Below are 23,363 nucleotides of genomic sequence, written 5' to 3'. Positions count from 1 at the left end.
ACTATAGTAGTTTAGCCTTGAAAATCTCTTACAAACCTTGCTATACCATAAAGTACATTATAGTTACAGAAATATGTACAAATTCAGAGAATCACTATCATTCGTAGAGGGAGCTTTTCCACTATTACATTGAAAGAGGAATTCATACATGGATGATGAATACAATTAGTGTTGAGCGAATCGAAGTCAAACTAATTGACTTTGATCCAAATTCCAGGAAAAATTTGATTAGCTGCGAAGCCAAATTTTCTCGTGCTTTGTGGTAACGAATAAATTTTTCCTGAAATGGCGTTAAAAAAAGTACATATTCCCCTCACCATTTGCATATGAAGAGGCCATTACGTCCATCCCAATTGCAGAAACCACACTAAATCTTGCGCGGGGTGACGTCATCATGTCACTGTGTGAGATTTTGCGTGGTATTTTCAATCAAGATTCCTGCGACGGCCTCTACGCGGGCAAATGAATAAGGTGAGTATTTATTTATTTATTTTTTACACTGATTAACCCTTGAAAATTGTAGCCTCAGATGCCACGATCAGCATTTAACGTAGCATCTGAGGCGTTCACTGATGAGGGGCTGCGTGATCGCTCTTTCCCGTCATTGCGCCAGCTACATACAAAGGAATGTGCTTTGTGATGAAGTAATTCCTCAAGAATCAAATTTCTTTGTGAAATTCAGTGAACCAGCCAAATCGAATTTTTCAGAACTTCGCTCATCTCTATATAGAATATATTTGATAAGATTTGGGCCCTAGAAGTTATATCCTTCCAATCACATTATACTTATCCACCACTTTGGAGTTGGAGGTCAGCTTTCGTTCAGTTACCTCTTTTATGTGTAGAATAGTACCATTGGGAGGTCGGACAAATACAGGGCGATTGTCATTGACGTCAATCACTTCCACTTTTAACATGGTGGTCCCCCATAATGGAGGTCTGCCTTTATCAGTCGCTACAACTGTCAAGTTAAATCGTTCAAAAGACTGCAGAAGTCTTCGTGATGTTATCAGACCAGAGTCTTTATCAATGAGGAAGGCATCTGAGGAAATATACACAGATTAGTGATCACTTTCCATCATTATATAAATACAAAAAATGACTGGTTTAGAAATGTTACGTATCTAATTGTGGGTTTCTTTTAGCCAGTCCTCATTTTGGAGTAAAACAAGTTACATGATTATCTTTATCCTAAATTCAGATGAGCAAATCTATTCTAAGCTGAGTGAGTTTTTTTTTAGGAATTTACCAAATTTCTACTTCCAAACAAAGCCAATTTGATTCAGATGAATCATGCAAAGCAAGACTCGCCATTTTACATATGAAATTCAGTACACTAGTGAGGGAAACAGGCAGTGTTGGACTGGGCTGTCTAGGGCCCACCAGTAAAATTTATTTTGGAGGCCCACCATATGGATACATCCAAATACTACTTGACAGCAGCAAGACGCTACAAGATAACTGATTATGGTGTCCCTGTAACAACTTTGAGAAGGCAGATCCCTGGGAAAGCAGGATACTGGCTGTCCTGCCTCTGTACCTATAAGTCACCTCAGCCACATGAAGGTGTCTATAATAATAAACTGGGGAGTTTCTTACAGTGCTGTACCCTGCCTATCTATATGTACTGCAGTAAGTCTACTGTGTTATGTGCCACTTGTGCAGGGGGTGGGCCCCCTTGCTCAGGGGCCCACCAAGGGATTCACCTGTACCCCTGTGGGCCAGTCCAAGCCTGGAAACAGGGCAGGGAATATGAAGATGAAGGATCACATAACCCATTGCCGAGGCCCATTGCCCACAAAACCCATTGCCGAGGGTATATTTTGGTCACAGAGGTTCTGCAACTGTGCCTTTTTCCCCAAAATCCTTTTGCAAAGCTTCTACAGATAATACATTTACAATAAACATATTTGCCAGCATTACTGGTAGCATATATGTTTGCTGCAGAAGTTGTACAATTGCGCCTTTACCCCCCCCCCAAAAAAAACTGTCGCTAGCAGGTAAACAATGAAGGGAAGGCAGCGGTCGCACAGTGTGTGCCCTTCTCTTCAAACAGCCGATTGGCAGGGGTGCTGGGTGTTGGAACCCCGCCGATCGCCGATCTGATATTGATGACCTATCCTGGGGATAGGTCATCAATATTAAAATCCCGGAAAAGCTTTTTAAAAAAGAGAAAAGACAACAGAGAAAACTATCGAGTCCTAGGAGAACACAGAGCTACACAACTTTTCAAGGCAATCTGAGCAATTTCGATTCATATTGAATTTATTCGTTAAAATCAGATCCAATATAAATTTCAAGAAATTTGCTCATCTTTAACCCCTTAAGGATCCACTCACTACATGTAGGGCGCAGCTGGACGTGACTTAAGGACCAGCGCCGTACATGTACAGTGCAAGGTCCGCTGGGTGCTGTGAAGGAATCACGGGGGAATCAGGACACCATGGCTGCTCTTACGGGCAGGCATCCATGCCGGGTAAGGGCAGTATGGTGTATTTCCGCCCCCCTGCAGCTCCAAGAGCTGCAATCGGCCGGTCAATGAAGACCGGCACATCACAGCGACGGGAGCAGAAGGAAGCTGCAGGACGGGTCAGGGGAGGGGGGGTCATGGGGAGGTGACCGGTGCTGAACTAGTCAGCACTGGTCTCCTCTTAGGTCAGGCAGGGGACTCAAATGTTTAGCGTCCCCTGCCAATGCTGAGATTAGCTAGAACAACGCCCAACAATTCATTGCTCAGAACCCTACGTTGTCATACGCTAGACCACTAGGTTGGACCCCAGTAAGTGCAGCAGAGATAATGAAGTTTTGGGGACTCATGCTGCATATGGGCATTGTAAAGAATTCGACAATATTGGAGTTCGGACATTTTCTACCAGACTCCAATTTACAGTAAGAGCATGACCTGGAAGCAATTTCAGTCAATTCGGAAATTCCTACACTACAACGACAATGCACAGTGCCCACCCCAAAACGACCCAACATTTGACCATCTGTTCAAGGTTAGGCCTGTCATTGACCACTTTATCACCAAGTTTACTGAGGTGTACAACCCTGATGAAAATGTCTGTGTAGATAAGCCCCTATTACTTTTCAAAGGGAGGATAAGATTCCACCAGTACCTGCCTAGCAAACGGGCAAGGTATGGCATAAAGTTATACAAACTTTATGAGAGTAGCTCCGGGTACACCCACAAGCTCCGCATTTACGAAGAGAAAGATCCCTGAATAAAAACCCCAGAATACCCCCCATCCTAGGAGTTAGTGGGAAGATCGTGTGGAACTTAATGCACCCGCTTCTGGATAAGGGTTACCACCTCTATGTGGATAACTATTATACCAGCCTACCCCTATTCATGTCCCTAACTGCCAGAGGTACTGTGGCTTGCGGCACAGTGCGCAAAAATCTGAGAGGCCTCCCTAGATCCCTGGTAGGGCAACCACTGAGAATGGGTGAAAGTAGGGCTGTCCTCCATGAGAACATGCTCGTGGTTAAGTACAAGGACAAGAGGGACGTCCTTGTACTGACCACCATTCACACTAACACCAGCTACCCTGCTCCTGTACGAGGTACCACTACCACTGTCCCCAAACCAGTTTGTATCCTGGACTACAACAGGCACATGGGAGGGGTGGATCTTTCAGATCAACTTCTGAAGCCCTGCAGTGCCACACGAAAAACAAAAGTGTGGTACAAAAAGCTGGCTGTACACATTGTACAGATGGCATTGTGCAATGCACATGTGCTATCTCAATCTGCAGGCCACACAGGAACTTTCCTTCAGTTCCAAGAGGTGGTTATCAAGGCCCTAATTTTTCAAAGCCAGGCTGGGGAGGGTCCCAGTACTTCAGGAAGTCATGGTGCCCGTGTTGTACCAAGGAAACATTTTCCAGTCCCCCAGACAGCAAGGAAGGGAAGGACCCAAAAAAGATGCAGGGTGTGTTCCAAAAGGGGGATAAGAAAAGACACCATTTACCACTACAAAACCTGTCCTGGCCTCTGCATGCAGGAGTGTTTTAAAATCTACCACTCATCCATGCAGTATTAATTTAATTTCATCCATGATGTACCCTGTAGTTTTACCACCTTATATCTCTGATTTAGTCCGCATAGCTTACAGATGCATTTTTCACCAACCACTACATATTCATTTCTGTGAAACACCTCTTAGGTCAAAAGTGCCCTTTCCACCCCTTAAAATGTTCATACGGGGGTGCACTTTCCAAAATGGGGTCACTTCTTGGGGTTTTAAATTTCTTGGGACCTCAGGATTTTTTAAAATGTGACATGGTACCTAAAATCCATGTCTGCCAATTCAAGTCAGCAAAATCCAAAATCCTGTTTGACTCTAGAGCCCTGCTGTGCGCCCATACATCTTTTTTGATCACATATTGCCGTATTCATGGGGAAATAGGGAACAAAATGTGGGGTGCATTTTGTTCTGTTACCCTTTTGGAAAGTGAAAAATGTGGGTGTAAAGCAACTTTTTCTAAAAAAAAAATTCTATTTTTCATTTTCACTGCCAAGTGTTTCCTAATTCTAGGAAACACCTTTGAGGTCAAAGTGCTCACTACACACCTTGAAAGATTCATTGAGGGGTATAGTTTCCAAAATGGGGTCACTTTTGGGAAATTTCCACTGTAGGGCCACCTCAGGGTGTCTTCATATTCGACATAGCTCCCAATTACCATTCCAACTAAATCCGCTTTCCATAAGCCATATAGTGCTCCTTCCACTATGAAGCCTGCTGTGCGCCCATGCATCATTTTTTGAGCATATATGGGGTGTTGCCATATTCGGTGGGAAGTGGGGAACAAGATGTGGGGTGCATTTTGTCCTGTTACCCTTTGGAAAAGTGAAAAATGTGGGTGTAAAGCAACTTTTTCTAGAAAAAATGGCAATATTTCATTTTCACTGCCAAGTGTTTTCTAATTCTAGGAAACACCTTTGAGGTTAAAGTGCTCACTACACACCTTGAAAGATTCATTGAGGAGTGTAGTTTCCAAAATGGGGTCACTTTTTGAGGGTTTCCACTGTAGGGCCACCTCAGGGTGTCTTCATATGCGACATAGCTCCCAATTACTATTCCAGCTAAATCCGCTGTCCAAAAGCCATATGGTGCTCCTTTCACTCTGAAGCCTGTTGTATGCCCATACATCAGTTTTTGAGCACATATGGGGTGTTAGTGTAAACTCCAGAATCAGGGTAATAGATTTTGAGTTTTGTTTGGCTGTTAACCCTTGATGTGTTGCAGAAAAAAAATGGATTAAAATAAAAAATCTGCTTAAAAAAGTGAAATTTTGAAATTGAATTGCCATTTTCCTTTAATTCTTGTGGAACACCTAAAGACTAAAGTTTGTAAAATCAGTTTTAAATAGCTTTAGGGGTGTAGTTTAAAAAATTGGGTGGTTGGAGGGGGCGTGGCTAGGCTGCCGGAGTAAATGGCTGCGTAGAAGGAGAGCTCCCGGCCAGGGCCGGTGCAAGGATTTTTTCCACCCTAGGCAAGATAAAAATTGTCGCCCCCCCCTTATCAGATGATCTGCCCATATTATGACATCACATATGTTCCAACCCCTTTCTCAGCATTTAAATTAAAAGAACTGCTATGTTTCCCTTAGGGTTAATCAAGCTTCTTGTAGCTGTCTCCCTGACAGCCGCTAGTGGTGCTTCCGCGATTCTCACTGTGAAAATTACAGTGGGAAGACGCGGAACATAGTTTTGAATGCGTGCGCAAGGAGGATCGGGGAGAAGAGTTCCCAGTGCCGGCGCTGGAGAAAGGTAAGTGGCTGAAGGGGTTTTAACCCCTTCAGCCGGGTGGGAGGGGGACACGAGGGTGCCCCACTCCTAACAACTATATAGTGCCAGGAAAATGAGTTTGTTGATAGTGCTCCTTTAACACCAGTACAGTACAGTGTCTTTTCTCTGCAGGAACAGGCTATAGACACCAGTACCACTACATTAAACTGTAGTGGTTTTGGGACTATAGTGTCCTTTTAGGGTCCATTCACATGTCCGTGTGTGTTTTGCTGATCCACTGATCCGTGGATCCGCAGAACACGGACATCGGCGATGTGCGTTCCGCATTTTGCAGACCGCACATCGCCAGCACTTAATAGAAAATTCCTATTCTTGTCCGCAATTGCGGACAAGAATAGGACATGTTCTATTTTTTTCGGGATCGGAATTGCAGACCCGGAAGTGCGGATCCGCAAATCCGGATCCGAGCAGCACATCGTGCTGCCCCATAGAAATGAATGGGTCCGCAATTCCATTCCGCAAAATGCAGAACGAAATTGCGGACGTGTGAATGGACCCTTAATGTGAGGTAAATTAGTTTCCAATGTAGTATTAATAACTAAATTAAATAATAAACATATTGCATTGTCTACTTACCACCAGGACAATAAGATGATCTGGTCTCTGGCTGCAGTCTGGCTCTGGGGACTCCCTTGTCACTCTCTTCCCCTCCCTTGTCACTCTCTCCCCCTCCCTTGTCACTCTCATTCCCCCCTCCCTTGTCACTCTCTCCCCCTCCCTTGTCACTCTCATTCCCCCCCTCCCTTGTCACTCTCATTCCCCCCCTCCTCCCTTGTCACTCTCATTCCCCCCCTCCTCCCTTGTCACTCTCATTCCCCCCCTCCTCCCTTGTCACTCTCATTCCCCCCTCCTCCCTTGTCACTCTCATTCCCCCCTCCCTTGTCACTCTCTCCCCCTCCCTTGTCACTCTCATTCCCCCCCTCCCTTGTCACTCTCATTCCCCCCCTCCCTTGTCACTCTCATTCCCCCCCTCCTCCCTTGTCACTCTCATTCCCCCCCTCCCTTGTCACTCTCATTCCCCCTCTCCCTTGTCACTCTCATTCCCCCCACACTCCCTTGTCACTCTCATTCCCCCCACACTCCCTTGTCACTCTCATTCCCCCCCCCACTCCCTTGTCACTCTCATTCCCCCCCCACTCCCTTGTCACTCTCATTCCCCCCCCACTCCCTTGTTACTCTCATTCCCCCCCCACTCCCTTGTCACTCTCATTCTCCCCCTCCCTTGTCACTCTCATTCCCCCCCACCTCTAGTGTAGCGTGGCAGAGTTCTGTTCGGTCCGCGATACAGGAGCATCTGTTTCCTGTACCCGGCCGGACTGAAAGGAAGTGCACACTAAGTGAGCACTTCCTGTCAGTCCGGCCGGGTACAGGAAACAAAAGCTCCTGTACCGTGGACCGAACAGAGCTCATCCACGCTACATTAGAGGCACTTCCCTCCTGTCAGTCCCTCTCTTCAGGCTGCGCCCGGGAGGTGCACAATCATAGAAGCGACAGCCCGGGCAGTGCGGCAGCCGCCTGGTGCAGGGAAGGGCGGCCCACCGCCGCACTTAAAAAAAAAAACTTGCGGCACGTCCGGCCGCCATTTAACCAACGCTTTTTTTTTTAAACTGCACGGGGCTGGCACCCCCTGCTAAATTGCGCCCTAGCCGGCTGCCTAGTTTGCCTTACAGGTGGTGCCGGCCCTGCTCCCTGCAAGCAGCGACTATTCTTAGCCTCATCTCACCTCGGACCCAGCGCAAACTGGACACCCAGGCGGGATTAAATCAGCAGAAGATGGGGAAATCACGGAGTCTGCGCCCCAAAGTCGCCAACAACCAGGAGCTGTACTTCGACAAAGACCGGGGAAAACATGGAGCTGAGGAGCGCGATCGCATGGAGGACTCGGATCATCAGCAATATTTCTCCGGAGCACACTCACCCCGCTCCAAGTCCCCAGCAGCAGATCGGAGTGCTCAGCTCTCCCCGAACGTATTGGAACCTTCTCTCCCTCCGACGCCAGATGACATCAAAGCGCTGCAAAGGGAGGAAGGGAGAGAGCAAGGTGGCGGAAAGGCGGGAGGAAGCTCTACCACACCACCGGAAGGCCTGCAGACTCAAAAATTGCGGCTGGACTCGCAAGACATGACCCAGGTGGGTGTACATATCAATAGCTGCTTAAGTGCAGCACAGCCATCAGAATCCATATTTAACTTTCCTACCTCAGATAAGACAGCCTCAGAAGCCACCATTCAGCAGATGCTTGTGGCCTTACAGAGCTCCCTGCACACTGATATGACTCAGCTACTGCTCCCCCTCTCAACCTCTATTCAAAACTTGGAGGAAAGTGTGCACCACATAGAGAACAAAATGGGAGATTACGCCACGTCTAGAATAATGTCATAGACGCCAAGAATAATGTCATAGACGCACATTATGATATGGCGGATGAGGTGGAGATGCTAAAGTCCAAAACTGCAGATATGGAGGACCGCTCCCGCCGCAATAACATAAAATTCCGAGGGATACCAGAAAATGTGACTAACGCTGAACTTCAACCGTATCTGCACAAGCTGTTTTCGGCGCTGATACCGGACATTACACACCAAGAGTCAATAATTGATAGAGCACACAGAGTGCCCAAACCACAATTTTTAGATAAAGATGTTCCAAGATACTTTGGCGAGAATACATTTTTACCACATCAAGAAAGCCCTGATGGCGGCTGCACGCAAGCACAAGAGCTAGCCACCTCCTTTTCAACCCGTCAAGTTATTTACGGACTTATCGACTGCTACACTCCGCCAAAGGAGGACTCTTATGCCCATAACGTCAACATTGCGTGCTCACAATATTGCATATAAGTGGGCTATCCGCTAAAACTCCTTATTCATGCGGGAAAATCACTGCACGTGGTAAAAACTTTTGAAGAAGGGGAACAGTTTCTTCAGGGATGGAAGATCAAGATGGAAGCATACAAAGAAAAAGGGAAGGCGCCTCCTCCTCCTCTGCATAAGGACTGGGTTACAGTCTCTAACAGCAAACCGCACAAGAGAGGATCCATACATAGTTATTCAGTTGCCGGGAAAAGCCGGGCAGTCGGAACCTTTCTGGTAACTACATGGAACTTTCCCCCCAACGGCCGTGAGCGGTTATACACCGTATGGGCCTATTATTGTCAGTTGTATGTTTGAACAGTTACAGAGTTATTGGTTAGTGTTTTATTTCAACCATCCAGTGTTTGGCGTACTTGCAATCTCGGGTTTTGGTGATTATTTTGATGTCACTTAATGTAAAAGGGCTGAACAGTCCTCAAAAGAGAACTTATGCTTGGAGAGAGGCGTTGACTGTGAAAGCAGATATTTTCTGTGTACAGGAGTCGCGCCTGCTGCAAACAGATGCTCATAGAGTTAAGCACCGCCTTTTCCCAACCATAATTCATGCACACAATACAAAGAAAACATTGCCCTAAGACACTCGCTGAATTTTTCCAAGATTTCCCAACATATAGACAGTAAAGGTAGATATGTTATTCTGGTACTGTGAAAAATATAGTATATACCCTGGTGAATATATATGCCTCCCATGTGCACCAAATGGAATTTCTGAGAAGAGTTATGAAAAAAGTGAACGGCGTAAAACAGTGTAAACTGATTGTATATGGGGATTTTAATACCACAGTGGATCCGTCTATTGATTCTACCAACACAAGTCGCATAACAGATAGGAGTCTTTCTGCTCTGATACAAACGGAGGGCTTATATGATGTTTGGAGGGCCCAACATAGCACTGAAAGAGATTACACCTATTTCTCTCCTTCACACGCATCCTAATTACGCCTAGACTTATTCTTGGTTGACCGGGCTACCTTGTTTCTCACAAAATCCACTACAATAGGTCTCATCAAATGGTCAGATCATGCCCCAATAAACCTTAGTTATCACAGAACAATCTCAAGCACATAGAAATCCAATTTGGAGAAATAACACATTCATAATGAGTCACAAAAAGTATTCCCAAGAACTGAAGGAAGCGATTACTGAGTATTTTACTTTGAATGCAGGTTCAGTGGCAGACCCACGTTGTATGGCAAGTTCACAAAGCATACATTAGGGGAATAATGATTAAGATAGGACATCAGGAAAAGAAGGCTAGGGAACGGAACATAACAGACCTCATAACCCATTTGACTAAGTTAGAGCAGGTAAACAAGCAGCGACCTACCATCGCGCGCTCAGCAGAAATAGCATTGGAAAGAGAAAAGCTGCGTAACCTTCTCTTATTTAACTATGAGAAAGACCTTTCTCGGATGAATGGGACCATTAATAGAAGTTCCTGGAACGAATACCCCCCATGTGAATACCCTAAATTACATAATTTGACCATCTGGGTCATGCTCTTTACAAACTATAGCTTTAGACTTTCAGTACAGTTATAAAAAAGATATTATCAGACTTAAAGACCTGCTATGCAGCACCCATGTCAGTATGAGCAGAGGCTATCTACAAAATAAGGACAGCAGGTTGGAAAAGTCTTTGTCGCTGCTTCCTTGTTGAATAAGTTATAAAGGAAATAAGGCAAGAATTCCTCAAAAATGCAATGAAAATCATTTACATTATGACACAACATTTACTAGAAATGTTGTACAGGATCTTGTAATATATATTGCTCTATATAGTGTGGGTTCGGCATGCATGTGGAGCCTGCATCCCCTGAATATAATGGAGGCCATTGTGGCACCATAAGAGGCATAATACAATGTGGGCTCGGCATGCATGTGGAACCTGCATTCACTGAATGTAATGGAGGCCAGTATGGTACCAGTTAATGTGGTATTTAGAGTTAGGTTCCCGTCTTACTGAGATCGCCTTGACGTTTGGCAGACGGGCCCAAATAATTTTGTACAAAATGTATTTGCCAAGCATCTCAAATTTATAAGCGTAGCATTAGAACCAGAATACTTTCTATTACTTTGGCATTATTGTACTTTATTTGGTTTGCAGAGTGCTGTTGCATTGTATATTTTTTGCTTTTGTGCTTTCAGCCATGGCAACGCGCACCTGCGAACTGGATGTGCTGACTGATCCCCAATTTTTCTTTGCAGTATATATTGCTCTATATCTCTATATAGGTGTTACCAATCACTTGACTCTCTGTGCACTTATATCTGAGAATGGTCAGTATGACAATTCAATAGCCAAGAAACGGTAATAGTCCCTAGTTATCAATTTCCTAATAAATGCAATCAATGAACATTGGGCCAAAGCGTAACCCAAGAACAGAGTTGCTTGAGATGAAATTGGCATCAAAAGGGGTTAAAGTTAAAAATACTCGGAGTCTTTGGTAAACTGTTTTCCGTATTTTTCCTTATAAGACAAGATTGAAAAGCAGAAGGTGTGGGTTTTTATGTACGTGCAAGGAACTGGGTAATACTATGTTAATCATGTGAATTACAACATCATAAAATGTGTCTTCCTCTTAAAGTAGGAGATCTCACATATTGTACTCTGTATAGTCATAGCATTAGCATACTCACCAGCACCAGGGCCCTGCAAATTGTAAGTCACCACTCCATTGTCTCCCTCGTCCAGGTCTGTGGCCGACATAGTGATGACCGATGTGCCTTCTGGTTCATTCTCATACACGCTGGTGCTGAACTGACTTTTGCTAAACTGAGGTCTACAATCATTAACATCCAGTACAGTAATAAGGACCTTATAGAAAGAACGAGAAGAACATACAGAGTGTGGTTAGTCATGCAGTCTTCTTATGCAGGATAAAAAGTACAGGGACACTGACAGGCCCAAAAAGCATATTTAGGTATATATATGTCACGGATGGTGTACAGGAAACAAGACAATACCATATAAACAATGTCTCTCTGGATCCACAACTAAGGAACAAAGGGAGACCCCTGCAATAGACCTGCCGCTCTCCCTCACTGCTCAGCCTATGCGAACACCCCAAAGGTGGATGGCCGCATATCCACGTTCCTCGGCTATCTATTACCTGAAGACCCTACAATAGTGAAGGGACATGACCACCGGCTCCCTACACTGACACGGAGGGAGTCAGGGTCACCTGGATCCAGAAAAGACAAAATCATAAATACATAAACAGCACTTATCTTGCAGACGACTGACGACTGAGTACTGGGAACTGGGAACAGCATGCACACACACTCCAGGAAGTTGTATCAGCCGCACACTACTGCATTATGGGGAGGAACTTAAAGGGTAGCAATCAGTCCAACTGCATGACAGCTGAGATAGACTAACGAGATGAGAAACTAAACCAAAACAAAGAAATTCAAGGAGGAGGATCTGAGAAGCTCCTGTGAGCGCTTCTCAGCTGTCTGGCTGTGACAGTACCCCTCCCTCTAGGAGTGGACTCCGGACACTCAGAGCCCACCTTCTCAGGATGGGACCTATGGAAAGCCCTGATGAGACGAGAGGCCTTAATGTCCGTCACTGGGACCCACATCCTCTCCTCAGGACCATAACCCTCCCAATGAACGAGGTACTGGAGGGAACCGCGGACAAGACGAGAATCCACAATCCTAGAGACCTGAAATTCAAGATTTTCATCAACCATAATCGGAGGAGGAGGCAAAGGCGAGGGTACAATAGGTTGAACATAAGGTTTCAATAAGGACTTATGAAAAACATTATGGATCTTCCAAGTCTGAGGAAGATCAAGATTGTAGGCAACAGGATTGATGACAGACAGGATCTTGTAAGGCCCAATAAACCTAGGACCCAACTTCCAGGAGGGAACCTTCAATTTGATATTCTTGGTAGACAACCACACCAGATCACCAACATTCAGGTCCGGACCAGGCACACGTCTCTTATCCGCCACACGCTTATATCTCTCACTCATGCTCTTTAGATTATCCTGAATCTTTTGCCAAATAGATGACAAAGACGAGGAGAATCTGTCCTCATCAGGCAAACCAGAAGAGCCCTCTCCCGAGAAAGTCCCAAACTGCGGCTGGAACCCATATGCACCAAAAAATGGTGACTTATCAGAGGACTCCTGACGACGGTTATTTAAAGCAAACTCAGCAAGGGACAAAAAAGAACACCAATCCTCCTGATTCTCCGCCACAAAACAGCGCAGATATGTCTCCAGATTCTGATTGACGCGCTCCGTCTGGCCATTCGACTGTGGATGGAAAGCAGAAGAGAATGACAACCGAACCCCCAAGCGAGAACAGAAAGCCTTCCAGAATCTGGAAACAAACTGCGTGCCCCTATCAGAGACTATGTCTGAAGGAATCCCATGCAATTTGACAATGTGGTCAATAAATGCCTGCGCCAGCGTCTTAGCATTGGGCAAACCAGGAAAAGGGATAAAATGCACCATTTTGCTAAAACGGTCCACGACCACCAGAATCACAGACTTCCCCGAGGAACGAGGCAAGTCCGTTATGAAGTCCATGGACAGATGTGTCCAAGGACGGGAAGGAATGGGCAAAGGAAGGAGAGGACCTGATGGCCGTGAATGAGGGACCTTGGCACGAGCGCAAGTCTCGCAAGCTGCCACAAAACCCTCAACCGACTTACGAAGCGCAGGCCACCAGAATCTCCGAGCGATGAGATCCAGTGTGGCTCTTGCCCCCGGGTGCCCAGCAAGGACCGTGTCGTGGTGTTCTTTAAAAATCTTGTGTCTCAAAGCGAGAGGCACAAACAACCTCCCAGGAGGACAAAGATCAGGAGCTTCTGACTGGGCTGCCTGCACCTCTGCCTCCAATTCAGGAAAAAGAGCAGAGACCACCACACCTTCAGCCAAAATGGGACCCGGGTCTTCAAAATTCCCACCTCCCGGAAAACAACGTGACAGGGCATCTGCCTTCACATTCTTAACCCCAGGGCGGAACGTAACAACAAAATTAAACCTTGAAAAGAACAAAGACCATCTGGCCTGTCTCGGGTTCAGACGCTTGGCTGACTCCAAGTAGGCCAGATTTTTATGGTCAGTAAGCACGGTAATAGGGTGTCTGGCTCCCTCTAGCCAATGGCGCCATTCCTCAAAAGCCAACTTGATGGCCAACAATTCCCTATCTCCCACATCATAATTTCTCTCTGCGGAGGAGAGTTTCTTTGAGAAAAAGGCACACGGTTGCCATTTGGCAGGAGAGGAACCCTGAGACAAGACCGCACCCACCCCTACCTCAGAAGCATCAACCTCAACTATGAAGGGTAACGAAATATCAGGTTGTACTAGGATGGGAGCGGAAGCAAAACTCTCCTTGATATTAGAAAAGGCCTTACGCGCCTCTACCGACCAGGAAGAAAAATCTACCCCCTTTCTGGTCATATCAGTGAGTGGTTTAACAACAGAGGAATAATTCAAAATAAATTTCCTGTAATAATTGGCAAAGCCCAAAAAACACATCAGCGCCTTCTGATTCTCAGGAAGCTCCCACTCAAGCACAGCGCGGACCTTCTCGGGGTCCATGCGAAAACCAGAAGCGGAGACAAGAAACCCCAGAAATTGGATTTCTGGAACCGCAAACACACATTTTTCCAGTTTCGCGTATAATTTATTCTCCCGCAGGATGAGCAAGACCTGACGTAAGTGTTCCTTATGAGTCTTGAAATCAGGAGAAAAAAATCAAAATGTCATCCAAATACACTAATACAAATTTTCCCATTAAATGATAAAAAATGCTGTTGACGAAATGCTGAAAAACGGCTGGGGCATTCATCAAACCAAAAGGCATAACCAAATTCTCAAAATGGCCCTCAGGGGTATTGAAAGCCGTCTTCCATTCGTCTCCTTCTCTGACCCTAACCAGGTTGTATGCCCCTCTTAGGTCTAATTTGGAAAAGACTTTAGCCCCAACAACCTGGTTAAACAGGTCCGGGATCAGAGGAAGCGGATAAGGATCACGAATAGTGATACTGTTCAGCTCCCTGAAATCCAGACAAGGTCTTAAAGAACCATCTTTTTTCTTAACAAAGAAAAAACCAGCTGCAACAGGTGACTTCGAGGGTCGTATGTGTCCTTTTCTCAGACTCTCAGAGATATAAGCCTGCATAGCGACCCTCTCAGGTTGGGAGAGATTGTATAAACGAGATTTAGGCAGCTTGGCGCCTGGGATGAGATTAATAGGGCAATCGTACTCCCTGTGAGGGGGCAAATCCTGAACTCCACTCTCAGAGAAGACATCCGAAAATTCAGAGAGGAAAGGTGGTACAGTCTTAGTAGAAACCTCAGAAACAGATGTTATGAGGCAATTCTCTCTGCAAAAGTCACTCCAACCATTTATTTGCCTCGCTTGCCAATCAATGGTGGGGTTATGTTTAGTGAGCCAGGGTAGCCCCAACACTAGAGGAGTAGGCAAACCGCTAAGGACGAAACATGACACATCCTCAACATGAGCATCACTCACAATTAAATGGATATTATGAACTATGCCCTTTAATGATTTCTGAGAAAGTGGAGCTGAATCAATAGCAAAAACAGGAATATCTTTTCCCAAAGTGCATACCTGGAAACCATGAGTTATTGCAAATTGATTATCAATGAGATTGACAGCTGCTCCACTATCCACAAAAATCTCACAAAAAATGCTCTTGCTCTCTAGCGCCACCCTAGCAGGCAGGACAAAACGGGAACTACAAGCAAACGGAAAACCTTCAATTTCCGCCTCAACCCTGCCAATAGTAACAGACGGAACATTTTTAAAAGATTTTTTCCTTTTTGTCTCTTTATTACTCCCAGAAAACTGCCTGAATCTCCTAGAGGGACAAACATTTGCCAGATGATTTATACCTCCACAACAAAAACAAACCCTCCCCTGCGGGCTGAATCCTCTATTGTCAGAGGCAATCAACCCCAGCTGCATGGACTCCTGCTCAGAAGGGGCTGACAGCGACTGAGACCCCTGTGCACAGAATGAGACCGCTGCACTGTCCCGGGACTGAGTATGACAGGAAGGAGAGATCTCTCCTCTCTCTCTAAGACGCCTGTCAATACGAACAGCCTGAGACATAGCAGAATCCAAGGAGGTAGGTCTTTCATGAAAGGCAAATGCATCTTTCAATCCCTCTGAAAGACCATAGCAAAATTGACTTCGGAGTGCAGCATCATTCCAACCCGTATCTGCTGCCCATCTCCGAAATTCTGAACAGTATATCTCTGCGGATTGTTTACCCTGGCATAACAGACGTAGTCTAGACTCAGCCAGAGCAATACGATCTGGATCATCATATATCTGACCCAGGGCTAAAAAGAATTCATCCACTGAACGAAGGGGCAGTGCCCCCTCCGGCAGCGAAAAGGCCCAGGACTGCGCGTTACCCCTGAGCAGCGATATAATGATCCCCACCCTCCGTTCTTCATCACCAGAGGAATGGGGAAGAAGGCGAAAATGGAGTTTGCAAGCCTCTCTAAAACGCACAAAATTCTCACTACCCCCGGAGAACGTATCCGGGAGCGAGATCTTAGGCTCAGCACAAACTCCATGAACGCAAGCTGAATCGGTCACTTGAAACTGAGAAAAAGTCTTACGGAGATCAGCTACCTCCAAAGAAAGACCCTGAAAGCGTTCAGCCAAAAGTGAAACCGGATCCATGCTTGAGACGGTTTTGGCGGCTGATAATGTCACGGATGGTGTACAGGAAACAAGACAATACCATATAAACAATGTCTCTCTGGATCCACAACTAAGGAACAAAGGGAGACCCCTGCAATAGACCTGCCGCTCTCCCTCACTGCTCAGCCTATGCGAACACCCCAAAGGTGGATGGCCGCATATCCACGTTCCTCGGCTATCTATTACCTGAAGACCCTACAATAGTGAAGGGACACGACCACCGGCTCCCTACACTGACACGGAGGGAGTCAGGGTCACCAGGATCCAAAAAAGACAAAATCATAAATACATAAACAGCACTTATCTTGCAGACGACTGACGACTGAGGACTGGGAACTGGGAACAGCATGCACACACACTCCAGGAAGTTGTATCAGCCGCACACTACTGCATTATGGGGAGGAACTTAAAGGGTAGCAATCAGTCCAACTGCATGATAGCTGAGATAGACTAACAAGATGAGAAACTAAACCAAAACAAAGAAATTCAAGGAGGAGGATCTGAGAAGCTCCTGTGAGCGCTTCTCAGCTGTCTGGCTGTGACAATATACCGTTTGAAGCGCCGCCCAGCTCATCAATATTCACTTCGCTGGGCGGCTTCTCTGAAGCGCTGCTGTGCCCGGCGCATGCGCATAAAGCAGAGGCTGCATCGGCCTCTGGGAATCAGACTGTGCGCAGGCGCGATGCGATCCCGGCCAGTGAGGGTGCCGGGCGCATGCGCTGAAGATGGCCGGGGACACTAGTAGCCGCCCAGCGAAGTGAATATTGATGAGCTGGGCAGCGCTTCAAACGGGAGTTGTGGTGAGGCTGGCTGGGCGCAGGTTGAGATGAAACACCGCCCCTTGGGCAGATTGAACACGATTCAAGCAGGTTCTAAAACTTCATTTTACTGTAGTTATAAGGTGGACAGGGGGAATACTTAGATGATTCTAATACACTTTATAAGACCTGTACTGTCATATATATACCTAAATATGCTTTTTGGGCCTGTCAGTGTCCCTTTAATCTTGGGACAATAGAAAACCTACCACTAGATTTTCAGAGCTTAGACTGATGTTATGAAGTAATAGTGCTCGGTAATATCTTTCTAAACACTACATTCAGCAAGTCATCTGAGCAGTGCTTGTGTAGGGAAAAGTAATGGGAGGAAATTTAGCACGCCTTCAACTAATGGGGCTTTTGTGAATTTTGTGGGTTACTTGCACAAAAATGTTGTGACTTTTTGCATTTTTACACTATTCACTCCAGTTTTTAAATATGGGTGGGAAAATTGGTGTGATTAACTATGTTGATGAGCTTCACGCTAGATTTATCTTTGAGACGTATTTAAAAAGTCGCAAAAAAGTCCCAATCTCGCAATCATACTTTTTGTGTAGAGAAATTGGTGCAAATTGGAGTAACATTTCTAGTCAAAGGTGTTAGGTTTAACAATGGCCAAATTTATCAAACAATGTGCGACATTTAGTATATTTGGTGCAAAGCATGCCAAAGCAAACTCAAGCAAAACTGACTTCAAATATTACCCTCATGATAAATGCCCACCCTGGTGTCCTGGCTGTTAGAATGTCCATTCTGCTTTCATGGGTATCCTGCTGGACTTTTCACGTTGAACTAGCTCTCTCAAGAAGTCCAGTCAGAATGGGAGTGCTAGCAGGCAGGACACAACGACTCTTCACCACCGTAGCACAGCCCAAACGGCTCTTGAGAAATGATTTACACATAGGGCCCCGATTTATCATACCTTCACTACAGAATTCTGGCTTCAAAAAGTAGCAAAATAGGGCTTTTGTAACTTTTGTTTGCGCACTCTCTTTTGCAAAAATTTTGCAACTTTGTGCACTTTTACGCCACTCACTCCAGTTCTGAAACATGGGTGGAAAAGTGGGTTTGGTTAGCTATGTTAATGAGTTTCACTCCAGATTTGTCATTGAGACTTTTTTAAAATGTCACCAAAAAAGTCACAATCTGAGGGCTCATGCAAACAGTGGGTCTGCAATACACGGGCACCAGCCGTGTGCACTCCACATCATGGATGCAGACCCATTCTCTTGAATGGGTCCACAATCCGGAAGGTCAGTGCGGAACGGAAGCATGGGACCCCATAGAAGCACTATGGAGTGCTCCCGTGGGGTTTCTGTCCATGCCTCCACACTGCATAAAAGTAGTGCATGCACTACTTTTTTGTGCTGCGGACCATCGGATGCGGATCGCAGACCTCATTCAAGTGAATGTGTCTGCGATTCGCATGCGGTGGCCCTACAGTCGGTGCCCGTGCATTGCGGACCCCAATTTGCGGTCCGTAGCATGGGCCCGGCCTGCACACATTCCAGGAGGAGGGTGGAGTAGGGAAACTGGAGCAGTCTTTCTAGACAAAAGTATTAGGTTTAAGGGCAAGACAAATTTATCAAACAACCTGTGACATTTGATAAATGTGGAATAAAGTATGCCAACGCAGACTCAAGCGAAAACGGACTTCAAATTTTCCCCTTATGATAAATTCCACCCATAGAGTAGACCAGGCATCCTCAAACTGCAGCCCTCCAGCTGTTGCAAAACTACAACTCCCAGCATGCCCGAACAGCCTACAGGTATCTGCCTACAGCAGGGCATTGTGGGAGTTGTAGTTTTCCAACAGCTGGAGGGCCGCAGTTTGAGGATGCCTGGTGTAGACTGTTTCATAACTTCTTTTGACCCAACATAGTGAAACCAGTGCCAGTTCTGACAGGGAAACCCTTAGGCTGCGTTCACACGGGCGAGATTTCCGCGCGGGTGCAATGCGGTAGGTGAACGCATTGCACCCGCACTGAATCTGGACCCATTCATTTCAATGGGGCTGTTCAGATGAGCGATGATTTTCACGCATCACTTATGCGTTGCGTGAAAATCGCAGCATGCTCTATATTCTGCGTTTTTCACGCAACGCAGGCCCGATAGAAGTGAATGGGGTTGCGTGAAAATCGCATGCATCCGCAAGCAAGTGCGGATGCGGTGCGATTTTCACGCACGGTTGCTAGGTGACTGTCTATACACTGTATTATTTTGCCTTATAACATGGTTATAAGGGAAAATAATAGCATTCTGAATACAGAATGCTTAGTAGGTGATCAATTGAGGGTTAAAAAATAAAAAAAATTAACTCACCTTGTCCTCTTGTTCGCGTAGTTCTCCCGGTCTTTAGTTCTTTAAAAAGATGAACTATGGGCTAAAGGACCTTTGGTGACGTCAGATCACATGCTCCAATCACAGGGTCCATCACCGCGGTGATGTACCATGTGATTGGAGCATGTGATCTGACGTCACCAAAGGTCCTTTAGCCCATAGTTCATCTTTTTAAAGAACTAAAGACCGGGAGAACTACGCGAACAAGAGGACAAGGTGAGTTAATTTTTTTTATTTTTTAACCCTCAATTGATCACCTACTAAGCATTCTGTATTCAGAATGCTATTATTTTCCCTTATAACCATGTTATAAGGGAAAATAATAACATCTAGACAACACCGAACCGAAACCTGAACTTCAGTGAAGAAGTTCGGGTCTGGGTACCACAGTCGTTTTTTTATCACGCGCGTGCAAAACACATTGCACCCGCGCGATAAAAACTGAACATCGGAACGCAATCGCAGTCAAAACTGACTGCAATTGCATTCCTACTCGCGCGGGTTTGCCGCAACACACCGGGACGCATCCGGAACTAATCCGGACACGCTCGTGTGAACGCAGCCTAAGAGCTGTCTATTGCACTGAAACCCCTCTTGCACCGCTCAGAGATTTCTGTAACTAAAAATCTTATTTTTATTTGAATGGTCCCTTGCTCCAGGTTGCTAGTAATGATCCAATTGTGATCTCACATTTTTTTACCGTGTTCCTCTTTTAACATCCCAAGCTGTACATAACATTTTCTTTTGACTGTATACACTGTTTGCTATATCCCAATCTGATTCTGCATTTTAAAAACTATTTCTAGACAGTAAGTTATAGATATGCAATAAACATATGTAGTACTGCATGACCCACAAGCTGGTTGTGAAATCACCTGCACAGAGTTCTCACGGCGGTTGCTTGTGATATCTCCAGGATTATCTCTGGCGACAGCGGTGAGAGTATAATAATCCTTCTTCTCTCTGTCCAGCGGAGATAGGATGTATATGTCCCCCTGTTTGATAAAAGTATTTCATATTAATATCAAACAAACCAATATATATGAAATGAATGGGATTACAGAACGGGATAGTCTATTAACTATAGGGATGAGGTTGTTGATTTTGGAGCAGACATGTAGCTTGACTTTACTGGGCCCCATTTATACGTACCTTGGTCTAACACCTTTCCAGTGGATCATACTTCATTTAGTATTACTACATTTCGAAAAACTTTGTTCTACCAAAGATGTTCGGGTCCAGCTTTGACTGTTACCTCTACTATCTCCAAAGCTATACCACCAGATTTCTATAAACTGGTAATCTACTAAACTCATTAGAAGATTATTCTTTGGGACCGGTGAATAAAACAGCATATTAGAGGGTAGTCTGACACTTTGATATTGATGGCCTATCCTCAGGATAGGTCATCAATATCTGATCAGTTGAGGTCCAACTTCAGTACACATGCCGGGCAGCTGTTTGAAGAAGCATTGATGCTTACTCGCAGCTTTCCAAGCACATCGCCGTACATTGTACAAGATCTGTGCTTGGTATTCCAGCTCTGGCCCGTTTACTTTAAAGGGACTGATCTGCGCCTGGGCCTTCTGACCAATGAACATGACATCACTGGCCACTATGGCCTCTTCAAACAGCTGATCGTCCGGGGTACTAGGAGTCAAATCTCCACCGATCAGATATTGATGACCTTTCTTGAGGATAGGCCATTAATATCAAAATATCAGCTTAGAGAAAAGGACTACCACAATGGTCTTTTGTACAAAGACGTCAGGTGTGTTCAGCTAGAGATAATATTGCAGTATTGTAGCGCTGTCTCCAAGGATGGAAGCCAAGTAGATAAGAGATGTTTGTACAGAGCGCCAACATTACTGTTAGTAAGGAAACAGATACTGCTGTGTACTTAGCTATAGACAGTAATATAGCAGGGAAGTGCACAGATTACCTGTGAGCAATGGCGTATTTCAAACAATCCCTGTTCCTATCATAGTGTACAGTATACCCCAAATACATGTTATCAATCATGGGGTAACCCTATTGACTCCAAAAGACTTGGCAGCATATTAGTTACCACTAACTGAATGTGGGTAACATATTCCCATATTTTACTGGGTTTCCTAGAGACACTGCCAGTCTAAATATAGGGAGCCTGGATTTGATGCCCGTGTGTATTGGTGTTAAGGAAATTACATTGTAGGCTATGTACATACATGACAATAAGCCAGTTTTGCAAGACAATATAAAGATGGCTTTACACTGCCTGATAATTGGGCAGATTGTCGTCAACGAATGTTCATGCGAACGCTTGTTCCCGACAATCTGCCTGCCTAAGGCCTCTTTCACACGGGCGAGATTTCCTCGCGGGTGCGATGCATGAGGTGAACACATTGCACCCGCACTGAATCCAGACCCATTCATTTCTATGGGGCTGTTCACATGAGCGGTGATTTTCACGCATCACTTGTGCGTTGCGTGAAAATCGCAGCATGCTCTACTTTGTGCGTTTTTCACGCGACGCAGGCCCCATAGAAATGAATGAGCTGCGTGAAAATCGCAAGCATCCGCAAGCAAGTGAAGATGCGGTGCGATTTTCACGCATGGTTGCTAGGAGATGATCGGGATGGGGACCCGATCATTATATTATTTTCCCTTATTACATGGTTATAAGGGAAAATAATAGCATTCTTAATACAGAATGCTTACTAAAATAGGGCTGGAGGGGTTAAAAAATAAAATAAAACATTTAACTCACCTTACCACATATTATTGCGCAGCCTGGCTTCTCTTCTTTCTTCTTCTTTGCTGTGCAGGAGGAAAATGACCTGTGGTGACGTCACTGCACTCATCACATGGTCCGTCACATGATCCACCACCATGGTGATGGATTATGTGATGGACCATGTGATGAGCGCAGTGACGTCACCACAGGTCCTATACCCAGGTCCTGAAGAAAGAAGACAGAACAGAAGCCGGGCTGCGCGGACAAGTGGATTAAGGTGAGTTAAATTTTTTTAATTTTTTTTTTAACCCCTCCAGCCCTAATATACTAAGCATTCTGTATTAAGAATGCTATTATTTTCCTTTATAACCATGTTATAAGGGAAAATAACTACATCTACACAACCTTGAAGCCAAACCTGAACTTCAGTGAAGAAGTTCGGGTCTGGGTACCACATTCAGTTTTTTATCACGCGCGTGCAAAACACATTGCACCCGCGCGATAAAAACTGAACAACGGAACGCAATCGCAGTCAAAACTGACTGCAATTGGGTACCTACTCGGGTTTGCCGCAATGCACCCCGTGACGCATCCGGAGCCAAAACGTGACGCCTGTGTGAAAGAGGCCTAAAGGTGCAGCCGTTCACATGATGAACGTGTGAAACGCTCGGTCATCGGGTGAAACTGTCATTCATGCAGGCACCTAAATTATCGTTTCTGGTCTGCAGATTGTGATGTCTAAACAGCGATCTGCTTCCCAGAAACAATGCGGCTGTATGAGGACGAGCAATCTCAGTAGTGACCCCTCATTCTCATACTGTGGAGATCGCTGCATGTAAATACAGCGCGTCACCCCCACTGAACGAGCAGCAGATTGAACACTTCCCGACAATGCTCATCAGCCTGGGGCCTGGGGGCTATCCATAGTATTCAGTATATTGGGCAGACTAGATGGGCCAAATGGTTCTTATCTGCCGACACATTCTATGTTTCTATGTTTCTATCAGCCCATGTAAATCCACCTTTAATCAGGCTTTGTTTTAGATTAGCATTTAAGACAATAACTTCTAAAACAAGCTTATGGGCAATGTAA

At 45.4% G+C, this 23,363-nt stretch overlaps 1 protein-coding gene across 1 annotated transcript in view; it reads right to left on the bottom strand.

Moving 5' to 3' along the window:
* CDH23 (cadherin related 23) overlaps positions 1–23,363 on the bottom strand; it is a 1,196,655-nt gene that overhangs the window by 63,760 nt on the left and 1,109,532 nt on the right. The window contains exons 50-52 of the mRNA XM_040438415.1: positions 20,430–20,549; positions 11,327–11,504; positions 831–1,042 (exon numbers count right to left, since the gene is read on the bottom strand). Coding sequence (XP_040294349.1) covers positions 831–1,042; positions 11,327–11,504; positions 20,430–20,549 — 510 coding nt within the window. The remainder of the gene's footprint in view (positions 1–830; positions 1,043–11,326; positions 11,505–20,429; positions 20,550–23,363) is intronic.

Source organism: Bufo bufo, chromosome 6, assembly GCF_905171765.1.
Source record: "Bufo bufo chromosome 6, aBufBuf1.1, whole genome shotgun sequence".
Classification (NCBI taxonomy): domain Eukaryota; kingdom Metazoa; phylum Chordata; class Amphibia; order Anura; family Bufonidae; genus Bufo; species Bufo bufo.
The sequence above is the reverse complement of the archived record's forward strand: the minus strand, read 5'-3'. Positions and strand labels throughout refer to the sequence as shown.